Source organism: Rhyacophila brunnea, unplaced genomic scaffold (assembly GCF_057557595.1).
Source record: "Rhyacophila brunnea isolate RB1 unplaced genomic scaffold, BYU_Rbru_1.0 scaffold_21, whole genome shotgun sequence".
Taxonomy (NCBI): Eukaryota; Metazoa; Arthropoda; class Insecta; order Trichoptera; family Rhyacophilidae; genus Rhyacophila; species Rhyacophila brunnea.
The window spans coordinates 13,523,266-13,538,536 of record NW_028232871.1 but is presented as its reverse complement, the minus strand read 5'-3'; the positions used below and the strand labels follow the sequence as shown (position 1 = coordinate 13,538,536).

Below are 15,271 nucleotides of genomic sequence, written 5' to 3'. Positions count from 1 at the left end.
TACTAATATAGCAACCATGCACCTTTGTGTTTAAAGAAAGAGTTTAGAAAATAAAAAAAAATCTTAACTTGTGCTACCCTCATTTACCATTAGTGCCATAATCCACTGTACCCGTGTACTAAAATCCTGCTGAAACAGAGGAGTCAGGAGTTGAAAGTGATGAATCTAAGGAGGGATCGAAGTTATTCCGTACTCCATACGACACAGCAAACTTTTCAAATGTGTCAATGTTGGCCTTGGTTGATATCAAGTCAGCGTGGCCAATTGGTAGATCCGTGTGTGTACAGACCCTGGAAAATAACTCCACTCCGCTCAGTTGGATCCAATCAACGGAATTTAGTATTACAGTTGTAAAATGAGACGAGTCCAATAATCAAACTTGGATGAAGAACGGTTTAAATTTTACAGACAGCGTACTATCGAGATTGTACTTTGTTGTAATAACGTTAGTCCCGATATTATAATGTTTGTACGAAGGTTGCTTATTGTATGTGATATTAGTTGGTATAAGGTTGATTGAAAACACTGTTTGATATTCAACTTATATATTTTGACTGATGATACATTTTTATCACACGTATTCTTCTAAAACAAATGACATGCTTGTTTTGTTATATAAAAGTTTATATTCTATTTTTGAACCTAGATATATTATTGAGAGACCAAAGGAAAGGTGCCTCGTGTCGATTATTCGTTGGAAGGCGCTAATTACAACAACTGTTTCCGTTTCTTCTTTTTGTCTATGGTTTATCAATGACCATAGACTTGACAATAGTAGGGTTGAATATAACCTCTACAGTACAATTGATTTTTTTTTCTATAAATAAATTATGTTAATTTTCCAGAATTAAAATAAAGCGACTTGCCCCGGTAAGGAAAGAAGTCTGATTGCCCTGAATGTTTATTGCACACCTAATAGCGCCCATTAGTACACGTGCATGGAATTACTTTCAGCAATAGTGTCTATTTTAAACTATCTCGATAATAACTGTTTACACGTAAAAGTGTTGACTATTTTGCCAATCGCATTCTTCAAGAGTAAGCGAGATGCGATTTCGTCATTTTATAGTACTATTTGACAGGTTGTCAAAATCGGTTAACCTCAAAATGAGTGCGTGGTGTAGTTTGTTTTTTTACAGACAGGTTCACCACTATCATTCTACTGAACAGGCGCAGATATCAAACAATTCCAAGTGTCGCATGAAAATTCAGAAGCTTCCGATTTTTGATTCATGCATGCAATTTTGCAACTTGCATGATAATACATGCTTACACATGCATTTTATTGTTATGGCCATTATAATATGTACAGTCAGCAGTAAATCCAAGCATGTGTAAACGGGGTGTGATGTTGGACATTTATAATAAAACATATTTATATTTGTCTGTCTTGCAGTCAATTATCTGTCAGAAACAGAAGGGGCTCAATTAATTTAGTTGTTCTTTTAGGTACATATAATATATTAATTAGTATATTTTTATCGAATAACTGGCTCAACCCTCGTTATGAGTGAACCAAAATAATAGAATAAGTATAAAACAAAGGATCCTCGAAATTTTTAGGGGTTCCGGTTCCCAGCTTCCCAGCTCAGATTTTGGGGCACTTCATTTTTACAAGGATTACCTTTGTTCATTAATCACTTCACCAATACCATCTCCCATTGCATCAACAAACTGAGGGGCATGTGTATCAATTGGAAGCTCTCCATCTTCAGACTTTTCTTTACTGCCATCTTCCAGTAACTTCGCTGTCACTTCGGCTGGATAAGCTCGTCCTATGCCGTCTCCCAATGCATATCCTGGAGTCCCCGATCTGGATGAGATGGTTTTACCTGTAAAATTCATGTCGTTAAGTATGTTTCATGGAACAATTCCCATAGTGGAGTAATCCTAGAGTATCCACTTCCGAAAGAATGGGAGGCAACACACATTTTTTCCCAGTCAACGGCTTCAGAGACGGATGCGTTACTATTAATATTAAGCCGCTGACTAATTTGAGGCCTCCTACGATAAAAAATAACCTCAATCCAAATCAATACCCTTTTCTTAAAATCACACCCTGTAACTGGAAATAATTTCTTATGTTGTATTAACTGTCAATTCATGGTGGAAATGAATTGCATTATTAATTTAATTTAATAAAACGCAATATACCTAGTACCAAGGCCTGAACGAAAACGATGCATAAGTGCGAGTGAGAAAGTATTCGGCACCCTTATAATCTCTGCGACACGCGCTAGAGTAAGATAAAAGGTTTACAGATGTGTGAGATGATTTGCTATGGTGTCGCCGCCAAATCTTAGTTTGTTGCTTACTAAGAATCTATAACCTGCGAGCGCGTGTTGCTAAAATTGCAATTTTTTTGTGTTAAACATAAAGTCAGTGGTAAATATTTTTAGTTAATTAAGTAGAAAAGATGTTTTTGTGTGTTGTATTAAAATGTGGTAGCCGTACTGATAAGCAAGAAGATGGTATTACGTTTCATAAGTAAGTTGATACATGTTCGTGATAATTTATTTGTATATTATTATATATTTTAATATCAAGTGACCGTGTTTCTTTAAAATAACTTAAATTATGGATATTTTTACCTAATGGTTGCATTTTGACCGCTTAAAAATACTATTTATAACATAAAAAAATAGAAAATTATATTTTAATTCTGAGCGTCTAGTGCGAGCACTTTGGGCGAACACCAGCGAAATGGTCTATGGTCTCAAACATTTGTATACGAATGCGTTCGCTCGTCCACAAACCAAACGCACGGCACGCAGCTTCATTTAGTAATGCAATGGGTGGCGTCTAGATGTATCTATGGTCTAACCCTACCACTTTCCACTTTTAATAAATAAATCTGGACTGGTTTCGTCCGCCTCAGAGAGACATTTTTAACTAAATACTCTTTATATAACAGGCATTTATCAAAACAAATTCGAAAGGTGACGCAAATAATCTAACTTTACATTGAATTATCCATTCAATAATATTTTGTCAATAACAATTAAATTAAAATGAATGAAATTGGATATTAATATTTCATTATACCGGTCCAGATTTATTTATTAACTAATATTAGGTATTACAGATGACATGATGACACATAATAACATTATAGTAGAACAGTGTAACCTTGAACATGCGTATTACACTGGGTGAATTTGATTATTTTTACGGTTTATATTGCTGACTTCATTAACATCAAGCTAATTGCATCGCTTTCTTTTGCTCGGAGCCGCTCTGACTATGAATTGAACTTAACACTAATGTGCTATGTTCAGTTACATGTAAATTGTACGTAAAACATTTCACCGTGGCACAGTTCGCCGTGAGCTTTCGTATGGGAAAGAGATGACCGTATGCTATACGGTCTCCAATTTTATTAGATTATGAACATTAATTCAATTTTTATAGCTGACTTTGGCAAAATTTATGAATTCAAGAATGAAAACCTAATGATACACCCCTGTTACAGGCGGGCTTCTCCCGGTGTAAAATAATCATTTAGTAGTCATAAGTCGAAACGTAACCCTGACCTCTAGAAACGGCTTCATAAAACATCTAATCTGATTCCTTGCTCAAGTACGTAATTTTTTTTATTCATAAGTAAAGGCCTTCGTCCGGTGTGTGAAAATCATATACTGGGCGGAGGTGTAATTAAGATAAATTTAATCTGATTTAAAAAGTATTAATGATGATGGATGAGAGAGATAATTTTAAGACTAAATATAAGTATTCATATATAATAAATTTTGCCGCGCTTGCCGGCAACTTTAAAATCTCCACGTGCCTGCGCCGGGGGGTGGTCCTCGTGATTCGTCAAATCAAAAGCATCACGCGATAAAATTTGGCCAATCACGAGGGTCCTTTTTGCTGGACGGCGTGGGTACGGGGAATTTGAAAAAGAAAAAGAAAGTTAGTAAGCGTCCCTTTTCCAACATGTACGGACCTGCGAAACTTATTGTTAAAACAAAATATATAAACGTGTAAAGAAAATGTAAAATATAAGAGAATACCAAGTTACGCACGAGACAGCCGTGGTTTCATTTAATTTCTCCTCAATTTAAAAATATCTTTTTTTTGTGAATCCGGGGTTCGATGATACCTGAGCTAGCCGCTGAAACCCCGGGCATCTCACTAACCTAACAAATAATCCAGTATATCGGCTATTTTCAAAATTTATTTGCTGCTGGCTTCCTGTAAAGTGTAAACCGACAAGAACCGTGTTTTATTTAGACATGAATTTTATGTCAGTACTATACGACCCAAAGAGGTTGGACGGTCTTTAATTTACGGTCATAGATTTCCGATACAACATTTCACGGTTTCCGGACACAGCTATGTTCATGGTGATTTATTTTTTTGTGCATCTGTTTGCGTGGTTATGTTATTGGGCCTTTTGATATTAGACATCCCCTTTAAATCTGCTGATGAATCTCTTGCATCAAAGGCAGTCTCCGCTGCCTTGGGCGCAATCTGAATAGAGGAGCTTTTTTCATATATACAGAAAATTAGCATACTTACCCTTTTTATCATCTTCCGACTTCAGCCTATTATCGAGGTCCTCCCTGCCTGATGTCATGAGCATAACCGGAGGGTTCATGGCTGCCATCTGGTCCTTGAGGCATTGCTGCAAGATGTTGAGAAAGAAGAGGAACGAGAGCAGTGTGAGGGCTGACAGGGCTGCTCCACCGTCTTTGGTTCCTCCTCCCTTTTTGCTGCCATCCGAGTGACTGTAGCTGTAACTGAGACAATGTCATTATTAGGGAGATGATTTATATGCAACAAAAAACATGATTATATGCATGCACATAATAAAATATGCACTTAAAATCATTAATCGAGTGTATTATTATTGATAAGGTAGGGGGTTTATTACAAACACTTCAACTATTCATAATTTGTTTGTTATATATATATTTTTATTGGATCCTTGACTTAATAGGTAGGTGATAAGTTTTTACCTACTTTATTGTATTGATTTATTATATAAGTGAGTTTATTATATGAGTTAATAGTGTTCGTTGTCAGTGTGTGTTTGCCTTTTGGTGAGTGTACACAGCGCCTGAAGATGCCGAAAGGCGAAACCCGGGTCTGCCATGACGGTCTGACGGGGCTCTAACCCAGGGGGGTGAAAGATCCATACAGCGAACGTGACCACCTAATACTCAGTTTTCAGAATAGATGGTAGCACGGTCACACATGAAGTCGCATGATACAAGGCCATTTCAATGACCAATCAGAGCTCACCCATGGTCCAGCCTATCAACGTTCAAGCTTTCGATCAATCTTTTCAAATTTCATGTCAATTCTACATGATAAATTTTCAAAACAAAAGCAGTATTTATTGCTGTTCGGCGTTTTTAAACCATATTGATAAAAAGGTTTTGCAATCTGATGGCTGATAAAATAAGTTATTGGGTAAGTCTACTTTTATTATATTATTATGTTTATACGCTTGTATGCCCCTTGAAATTTCTTTACAGTCGTGGCATCGAAATAATGATGATGATGAAACACAAAATGAAATAATTAATGAAGTCATCAATCTGACAGGAAGTGCTGACAAATAATTTCCATGGTGGGAGTGCGTTACTAATATTATTATTACATAATTATGTCCTCATAAATTTATGTTATTATTCATAATTTGTCAATATGATTATCATTGCAATAAAATGTACCTATCTGAATTGAAATATCGACTTTTATTCATTTTTGTCACAATTTCGTTTTTATAATTATAAAATTTATAATTATATAAACGAAATTGTATTAAATTATTTTAAGTATTATTAAAAGTATTTAATACTTTTTTGGGTTCGGATCTATGGTTCTGTCATAGTCAAAACTTCTAGTCACGCCAATAGATGGTGCCAATTATAAGGGGCGGGGCATCTTCTTGTATGGAACTTACGAATCTATATATATATACGTCTGTTATCTATGCTCTAACCTGGGGGCCCTGGCTCAGGAGGGGCCCGGCATGCCGAGTCGACCAGATAAGTGAGATAAATACACATCATCACCAATCACAAATTTGCTTTAATATTTTAAAAAAAGTCGCCTGCGGTACTATTTTGCTTCAATAATATTATTATGTTTAGATATGTGGTTATGCGATGCAATTTTTATTTGTGTGTTGATACTCAACAACTCCATAATTCCAATGGATTGATGAAGAGTTGGGGACAGTTGGAGACAGTTGACGAGAGTTGGAGAGAGTTGAAGACAGTTGGAGACAGTTGGGGACAGTTGGAGATAGTTGGCGAGAGTTGGAGACAGTTGAAGACAGTTGGAGACAGTTGAAGACAGTTGGAGACAGTTTTAGTCAGTTGAAGACAGTTGAAAACATTTCGAGACAGTTGGCGAGAATTGAGGACTGTTGGAGACAGTTGACGAGAGTTGGAGACAGTTGAAAACAGTTGGAGACAGTTGGGGACAGTTGGAGACAGTTGCAGACAGTTGGAGACAGATGGAGACAGTTGGCGAGAGTTGGAGACAGTTGAAGAAAGTTGGAGACAGTTTTAGACAGTTGGAGACAGTTGGCGAGAGTTGGAGATAGTTGCAGACAGTTGGAGACAGTTGGCGAGAGTTGGAGACACTTGGAGACAGTTCGGATTCTCCGAATCCCGAATTAAATGAATTCATAGGCAATAATAATTTGTCTGGAATAATGTCCAGACATATTCTGAAGGCGATTCCACCGATTGCAAAAAAACAGTATCCATCGCGAGTCTGCCAAGAATGTGCTGCGCATAAGGGGCGAGGAGAGAGCAGATACCTTTGTCAAGAGTGCAATGTGCCTCTTCACAAAGGATCTTGCTGGTAAAAATACCACACAATAAATAAATATTGATTGCATTGTCAAAAAATCTGAGTTTTATTCCTATGTCCCCATAAATATATCTTTTGTAAGCATTTTAGTACAACACTATATTGTAATGAAATATTTTTCTGAAATCATGCCGGTGTGGGAGGGTTTTCTATTTTTTTTTGCCGGTATTGAAACGGTTAAAATCGCTAAAAATACACATTACTTTTACCTCGTTCATATTTGGACAAAGCTACTGAAGAGCGTCACACTGCCTTTATCCTTAACGATAGGTAAGGGGGCCCGCCAAAGACCATAGTCTAGGGGCCCGCTTCAGGATGTGGGGGCCATGACTGCCATTCTTGGTAGTGTTGGCTTGTGTGTCTCTTATAATTATCCGAGGAATCGAGGGCATCCGTTGTTTAATCTCCCAAGGTGCAGAACTAGCCTGCCATTAGTAATGCCAATTGGGAGGGCAACAACGTTGTTTAATGAAATCGCTTCGGATGTTGATATATTCCACTTACGTGAGGTTAATTTAGGTGGACGTTGTTTTATAAATTTTTAAGATATGGTCTATCAATAGTTAACTCTGTGTGCTTTCATCTACTTTTATGTTTGTTATTTTATTTTATTTCTTTTCTTATTTTATTACGTATTGTATTATTAACTCACATTGCTCTGCATTTTAATTTGAAAAATTGTTAACACTTATTTTATGTCATGTCGTGAACGCTTTAAATTTATAATTTGTCATGTTCATTATGTGTAAAATAAATAAATTTGAACTTTTTACTGTATAAAATTCATGCTTTCGAGGTGGCACAGCTTTGGTTTGCGTAGGCACATATTTAATTACTATTAAGTTGCTGGTTGCTGTCAAATTTAATGATGGCTTATTATTGCACTTTGATTGTCACACGCAGTGACGTCCCAAGACAAAATGCCGCCCCTGGACAGCGCCGTAATGCCGCCCTATTTTTTTATACAGTATTTTTTATCACCCTTGCTCGTGTCGTTTCTGGTCATCAAGGACGTCGAAGGGCAATATAAGTAAACTAGACATCACGAATGACGATCAATCTGCCTACCCACACGGGACGTCACTGGTCACACGAGATATCAATTATTGGTTTATTTTGTAGCTCCTGGTCAAAATCTTGGCATCTTGTACAGCCGAAGGGAGTGCCATGTATTCTACTTCCTTGCTGGATACTGCGACAGTGGGTTGTTGTCGAATTCCCCATGGGTCTCGCTATTTAAGTATTAAAGTTAAGTAAGACATCTCAATCAGTGTCGTCCCGTGGGGGTAGGCAGATTGAGCGTCGCTTGGGGGCGGCGGTTACTCGGAGGGCGGCGAATCGAGGAAAATCATTTGGAATATATAGAAATACCTTCCTTAACTTAGTATGTAATAACGAAAATATATTTACATTAAAAAAATGAACTCATTGGTTTAGTTGGGTTCGCAATATCTAGTTTACTTCCGTTGGTTACTCATGAAAGGATGATAAAAACAATGTATAAAAAAATGAGGCGGCATTTTGGCGCTGCCTAGGGGCGGCATTTTATCTAGGGACGTCACTGATCTCAATGATGTTCTACATTCCGAGCATACCTGTTTGTTTTCGTCATGTGTCAATCCACAGAACAGGTCAATCGCTTGTGTATACTCATATTTAAATTAGAAACAAAACACTACAATATACACAATTCACAATGAAAGGTCTTTCACCAGAATGAGTCATCATGTGCACCTTAATACTATCGACCGAAGGTAGGTAGGTACTTGATGGAATTTGAATTTAAATTCTAATAGATTCAAGCTTTATACTATTCCATTTGAGTCGTATTTTGTGACCCGGGTTTCGTGCCGATGATGCCGAAAGGCGAAACCCGGGTCGTAAAAAAACGACTTAAATGGAATAGTACAAAGCTTGAATCCATTAGAATTTAAAGTTTTCTGCTTGGTATTGCTGAGAAGAAATAATAAATTGTAGTTTCTAATGATTTTAAATATAATTTAAGATTAAAATAGGTATGGCAAGAGACGGCATTTTCAGTCTGCATACGGACGGCATTTATCCCAGAGACGTCACTGGTAGGTCGTATGTACATATTATAATATATGTTCGTAGGTATATACCTTTTTTGTAAACTGTGTAAGGCAGCGGTGGCGAACCTATGGCACGCGTTTAAAGAGAAAAAATACCAGATAATAATAATAAATGACAGATCGCATTGAATAAAAAATAGAAGGCAAATATTCTTAAAAAATAAGCATTACGTTTAATGTAAATATATAATTGCATAGGTCGTTCCTTAGGCTTTATGTATCACTCATAATCAGTGACGTCCCTAGACAAAATGCCGGCCCTATAGGTACTAATTTACCTATGAATTATTATTGCACAACATGTAAACAAAATAATTTTCCCTAGTATTTATTTAATATACACCTACTTTTAATTATAAATACGCTATTAATACAATTAATAGTTTCAACACTCAACTATCAAAATAAAAAACTTTCATTGTCTTTTTTGATGAAAAGTCAGTAACTACATCCAAATCAAAAAATATTTAAATGCCATCTCTGCTTTAATAGACAATATTGCGAGTACTTACACGGTTTCAGATAAGCACATTAAAAAATACACCTGAAAAAACTATTAAAACTTTTATGTTAATTAATATATTTTGTTGCCAACTACTAACTGATTTTTTTAGTGGAAAGATATTTTCGTTATTACTAAGTTTATGTAGCTATTTCTATATAATATACCAAAATTTGGTTTAACGTTTGACGATTCTCCTCGATTTGCTGCCCTTCGAGTAACTGCCGCCCCCAAGCGACGGTCGGTCTGCCTATCCCCACGGGACGTCACTGCCCATAATATTATCGCAATGACTTCATTAGGCGGCGGAGAAGCCGCACGGCGAACCTTTGATCAATTTACAATGCTTGAGACCACTGTAGCGAGGGAATGCCTCATCAGATCGGAGAAATTCTGGTGTAAATTTGTGTGTAAAGAACCAAACTAATTTATAAATTAACAAACAATTTCATTTCTATCAACAAAAAATGGCTGCACCAAATAAGAGACAAAAACGTGGTGGAGCTTCTGGTATTAGTTCCGGCAGACAGTTTCGAAATTGATGGACCGAAATGTAAGGCGTAATTGAAAAAAGCGATAAAGCTACATGTGTGCTATGGCCTGTGAGTGGTATCTAGAACATCATGTTTTAAATATAATTATTAAAAACTATTTCTTCCCCATGAAAAACTACTGCGGCATGTCGTAAGGTTCAAATAGACTATATATGACGATCGGGCACATATATGCTAAGAGCGTTTTAGTGTCTATGATCAAATCTATGCCATTCCGACATATTATACATACATATTGTATGACAGCTATGACATCCTATTTACACTCTGTGACACCCTGTGACACAGGACGCCAACATAAGAAACGGGTTTTTTGACATATATATGACCGATCGTCATAGAGTGTATTTGAAGCATTACAGTTGAAAAATATTATTTGTCAAATTTTGGCGCGCGTACGTAAAAAGGTTCGCAAACCCTGAGTGTAAGGTATGACGTTTGCTAACTATCTATTTGTTTTGTACGGTTAAATGCGGTAAACATGGCATTGTGAACCAGAGCGGAACACAGTTTAACATTACTGTCAAGCATGCACTTACTGCTTGTATACGTGTGGAGATCCATGATAACTTGGCGGTTGGTAATTGTAGCTACCGTGCCCCCCTCCTCCGCCTCCGCCTCCGTAATAGGTGTGGGCTCCGTGCTGGAATCTGGAAATCAATATTAACAATAATGGTCGATAAATATAACATAGAATTATCATTATGGTATGTATGTAACTTCGTTATGACCAAATTACACGTACCGTTTATGTAGTCACTGACTACATAAACGGTACGTACAGACCACAGAACAGATAATAAATAGAATACCGATAGGCAATATTCAATAGGCGCATGGTGAAACAGGCTTTTGAATGTGTGAGTGTCCTACGAAAATGAAGCACGCATTATGCACGTGAAATAGTGTGTGTAATACACCAACATTAAATGAGCGTAAATGCATAAACCGAGAGCAGTTTTTAGTATTCGACGTACAACGTATTCTTAACACGTGTGTAAGTTTAACCCGGGTTCTTCCTTACTCGAGTCGGTTACCTGCTATCGCCTTACCCGTTGTGTATTTCAGTTCCAATTATTTCTGAGTTCCCTGGTACATACATTAAAGCGCGAACCAAATTGAGGTGCATGTCGCGTACTGTCACGCTGTCGCGTTAGTCTATGGTTTCGTTATTTTGCAGAATATTTTGAACGAGCACCATCTCCATTAATTCACTGAAGAATAAAATTGATGGAGAGTTCCAACTTTGTATTAGTAATTTTAATTATTATTAACTATTCATGTTAATTTCAATTAATTTTAACAGTTTATACGTGTGTGTATCTACGTTAAAATGACTTCCGACATATCATCCATAGATAATATTTTGAACAGAACCCAACCAACAGTACATCCAAATAGGATATTTGAGAAGATATTGTATCTTTCATATACACAGCGACGCCCCTAGACAAAATGCCACCCCATCTTTATACAGTATTTTTTTTATCATCCTTTCATGACTCCAATATCGAAGAAATATGTTGTATTGATACATTACTAACAAAATATATAAGATCACGAAATCTAATTTAAATGCCATCTCTACTTCAATAGACAATATTGAGAGTCCACGGTTTCAGATACATTTAAAAATACACCTGACAACTTTCAAAACTCGCGAATCACTGCCCACTGGTAAATATATTTGAATAAGTAAGTATGTACCTACCTATAATTCAATTATAATTAGCAAATCTGCACGTGTCATTGCTGGTCATCAAGGACGTAACAGAAGTAAACTAGACATCGCGAACCCAACAAAAGAAAATACAGCCCTGCTAATTAGTTTCCGTTTTTGTTTCCAACCAGTAAGGTGATGTTTTTAATGGAAAGATATTTCCGTTATTACCAAGTTTAGGTATATATTCCTATATTATATCTAATGTTTCTCTTCGATTTGCCGCCCTTCAAGTAACTGCCGCCCCCAAGCGACGCTCAATCTGCCTACCCCCACGGGACGTCACTGCAAATACATTATGTCCATTTCTCATGCATCTCAAATCTTAAAATTCGATTTTCTCAAAACATACAAAACTGGATACCTACCTATACAATATCTTTACAACAAAACATCGATGTTTATATTATGTGGTCTTTGATCGACTTACGATACGTGAAAAACTGATATTTTTATTAGAAAAAAATGTACCTATTTGTAATTGTACCCCGTAAACCGAAAAAAACGATACCTAACTATTATTGTAAATTTTATAAAAAAGAATCGGTAATAAAATTCAGGGAACACAATATATATGGGAACTGGCTTGCCATCATCCGGCATACTGGGTGTGGTATTATAATAGACTACGGATGTTGAGTGTGGAACAATATGGGACAAACTTAAAAACGTGTAACAGAATAATATTGTTATTTCAATTAGGGATTGCAATATCGAATGAATATAATATCAATACCGGTATTTTGGTATTTCTTATTGAATACTGGTATTCGTCAAAACATATTATATAAAAAAATAAGTACCTGTCAATAAATATGACTATGAAAATCTATTTGAAACACTATTTTATAGCAACCTAAAGTACCATAGATCATAATATTTTACAACTGCTAATTTTTACAATTACAATAAGTCCGGGTACATTAAAATCTCTCTGAAATTTAACGTTTGTTAAATATACTATCAACGTTGGATTAATAGTTATAAAATAATTGGAAATATTAGCCACGAATGTTATCTTTTTCGAAACATGTTAATAATTCATCGCGATAATTATTAGTCTATGAGTATATTTGAGGGATTTTGTTTTAATATTATTTAACCTTTGTTAGTTTCAGTCAATATATTTGCATTTTGACAGCATAAAACTTATACATTAAATTTAATATACAATATAATAGTAAATAATGTAAAAATTACATTAATTTTAATTTCGAAAAAACATAAATGTGTATGCTTTCTTAATACCGAAAATACCGCTATATTAGATTTTTGAAACCGGTATTTCGGTATCGATAAATAATTTAATAACGGTTTTAAAATACCGGTATTGCAATTCCTAATTTCAATTGTTACGTATATGGATACTTTATATGATAATAATAAGCGTTACATTTTGTCACGTAAATGTGACGTCCATTCAATAAGGCCCCTGTTTCATAAAGTACCCTGTTTCAAAACTTTTGTGCTTATATTTATTAATTTGATCTGTGGTTAAATTAAATCATAATTTCAATAATTTGGATAAACGAAAGAAAAGCACCTACAAAACTTTTATTCATTTCGAAAATACCTACACACATTTTTTTACATAGGTATCGTAAATTATATTCAATAATTCAAATAGGTAACAGAACATATTTAGATATATTATCAAGGCGCGTCAATTATGACTCAAAGTATAGTTTACATTACATTCACATGAGACTATTTTACATGGTTCTATATAATTAGTCATATTGACAGTCATTACGTCTAATAGCTACACTCAGAAATGACCAGCCCGATCGTGAGTTTTAAAAAGATGCTGAGACTGGTTGTGTAATTGACATTACGGCCGGTTATAAAAAAAATAATATGTACCTATCAGTGGCGAAGGGTGGAGGTAGGCTGTTAAGATCCGACATAAATAGTCCACAATAAACTTTGTCAGTTAAGTCCACAATTTACAGATGGTGTTGGTTAGTTTTTTTTTGTAAATTATAGTCTTAGTTCAACAAAAATAAATACGTATGACTTACAATGTTTAATGTGCACTATTTATGGCGGATCTTGACAGCCTACCTCCACCCTTCGCTATGGACACTCAGAGATGTCCGGCCCGATCGTGAGTTTTAAAAATATGCCGAGACTGGTTGTGTTATTTGACATTATGGCTGGTCATAAAACATAATAATATGTATCTGTAAGTACATCATTGTTATAAAATTACTGCGAATGGTAAAACTTAACTATGTTTAGCGCTGCTTTCATCCAGCAGTGGATTAACAAAAAGACTTACCTATCAAAAGCAGCCTTCACACCACCGTTACCTACGCCAGCATGATTTAAAATCTCCTTAATCGTCATTACCTTAATTATTACACACAATATAATTTTGAATTACTGGCAACACTGATAATAAATTAAAACCCGCCAAAATTTACGAATTTAAATACCATAGATAAGTCGAGAACTTTGCACTGCCAAGTTTATGCTAAGAATGAGACAAATCTGCTATGTGCAAATCTTTTTTGTGCCATGGGAGTTCATTGTCATTTATGTCATTTACTCATCGGTTGATGGAACTAATTGCACAGTTTATGAGGGACACGAGCGTATCAAACATAACATTATTTATCTTATGAAATACCAGTGACGTCGAGTGATAGTGACAGGGGCGGCCAGTTACGTCCCTAGACAAAATGCCGCCCCTAGGCAGTGCCAAAATGCTGCCACATTTTTTTATACAGTACTTTTTATCATCCTTTCATCACTCCAATATCTAAGAAATGTGTTGTATGGATACATTACTAACAAGATATAGGTATACCACTAAATCTAATTTAAATGCCATTTCTGCTTCAATAGACAATATTGCGAGTCTACGGTTTCAGATAGGTACATTTAAAAATACACCCGACAACTTGCAAAACTCGCGAGTGACTGGCAAACATATTTGGATAAATTTAAAATTAGGTATGCACGTGTCATTGCTGTTCACCGAGAACGTGACGCCCAAGGACAACGGAAGTAAACTAGACATCGCAAACCCGACAAAAAATAATCTACCTAATTAATATTTTTTTCCAACCAGTGAGCTGATTTTTTTAATGGAAAGATATTTCCGCTATTACTAAGTTTAGGTAGCTTTCTATGTATACCTAATGATTCTCCTCGATTTGCCGCCATTTGGGTAATCTGCCTACCCCCACGAGACGTCACTGATTTTTATGCAGGGTTTTGAACGTGTGAGTGTCCTACGAAAATGAAACACGCATTATGCACGTGCAATAGTGTGCGTAATACACGAAGATTAAATGAGCGTCAACCGAGAGCAGTTGTCAGTATTCGACGTATGACGTACTCTTGACACGTTTTTAAGTTCATCCCGGCTTCTTCCTTACCCGAGATCGGTTACCTGCTTCTCCTTACCCGTTAGGTATTTCAGTCCCATTATTTCTGAGTTCACTTCCCTGACTGCGACGAAGTTATCTTCTGGTTGTTACAATACTCTCCGATGCGCTTTCTAAATTGGCTACTGGCAAACATAATATGTAAAATTTTTTGGATAATTTTTAAATTAGGT

General features: G+C 35.9%; 1 protein-coding gene across 1 annotated transcript; it reads right to left on the bottom strand.

The window, feature by feature from the left end:
• Positions 1 to 531: 531 nt before the first annotated feature.
• Positions 532 to 14,481, bottom strand: LOC147070746 (uncharacterized). The gene is made up of 4 exons (XM_085949049.1): positions 13,985 to 14,481; positions 10,523 to 10,633; positions 4,522 to 4,742; positions 532 to 1,832 (listed from the first exon to the last, which is right to left on the bottom strand). Exons 1-4 carry the CDS (start codon positions 14,050 to 14,052, stop codon positions 1,621 to 1,623), a joined length of 612 nt encoding a protein of 203 aa, XP_085805175.1. The 5' UTR covers positions 14,053 to 14,481; the 3' UTR covers positions 532 to 1,620.
• Positions 14,482 to 15,271: the final 790 nt, after the last annotated feature.

Coding starts and splice junctions, on each gene's coding strand:
- LOC147070746 (XM_085949049.1), bottom strand. CDS start 14,052: ATGACGATTAAGGAGATTTTAAATCATGCTGGCGTAGGTAACGGTGGT. Junction 10,634..13,984: donor GTGAAGGCTGCTTTTGATAG/GTAAGTCTTTTT, acceptor ATTGATTTCCAG/ATTCCAGCACGGAGCCCACA. Junction 4,743..10,522: donor TCTCCACACGTATACAAGCA/GTAAGTGCATGC, acceptor ACATTGTCTCAG/TTACAGCTACAGTCACTCGG.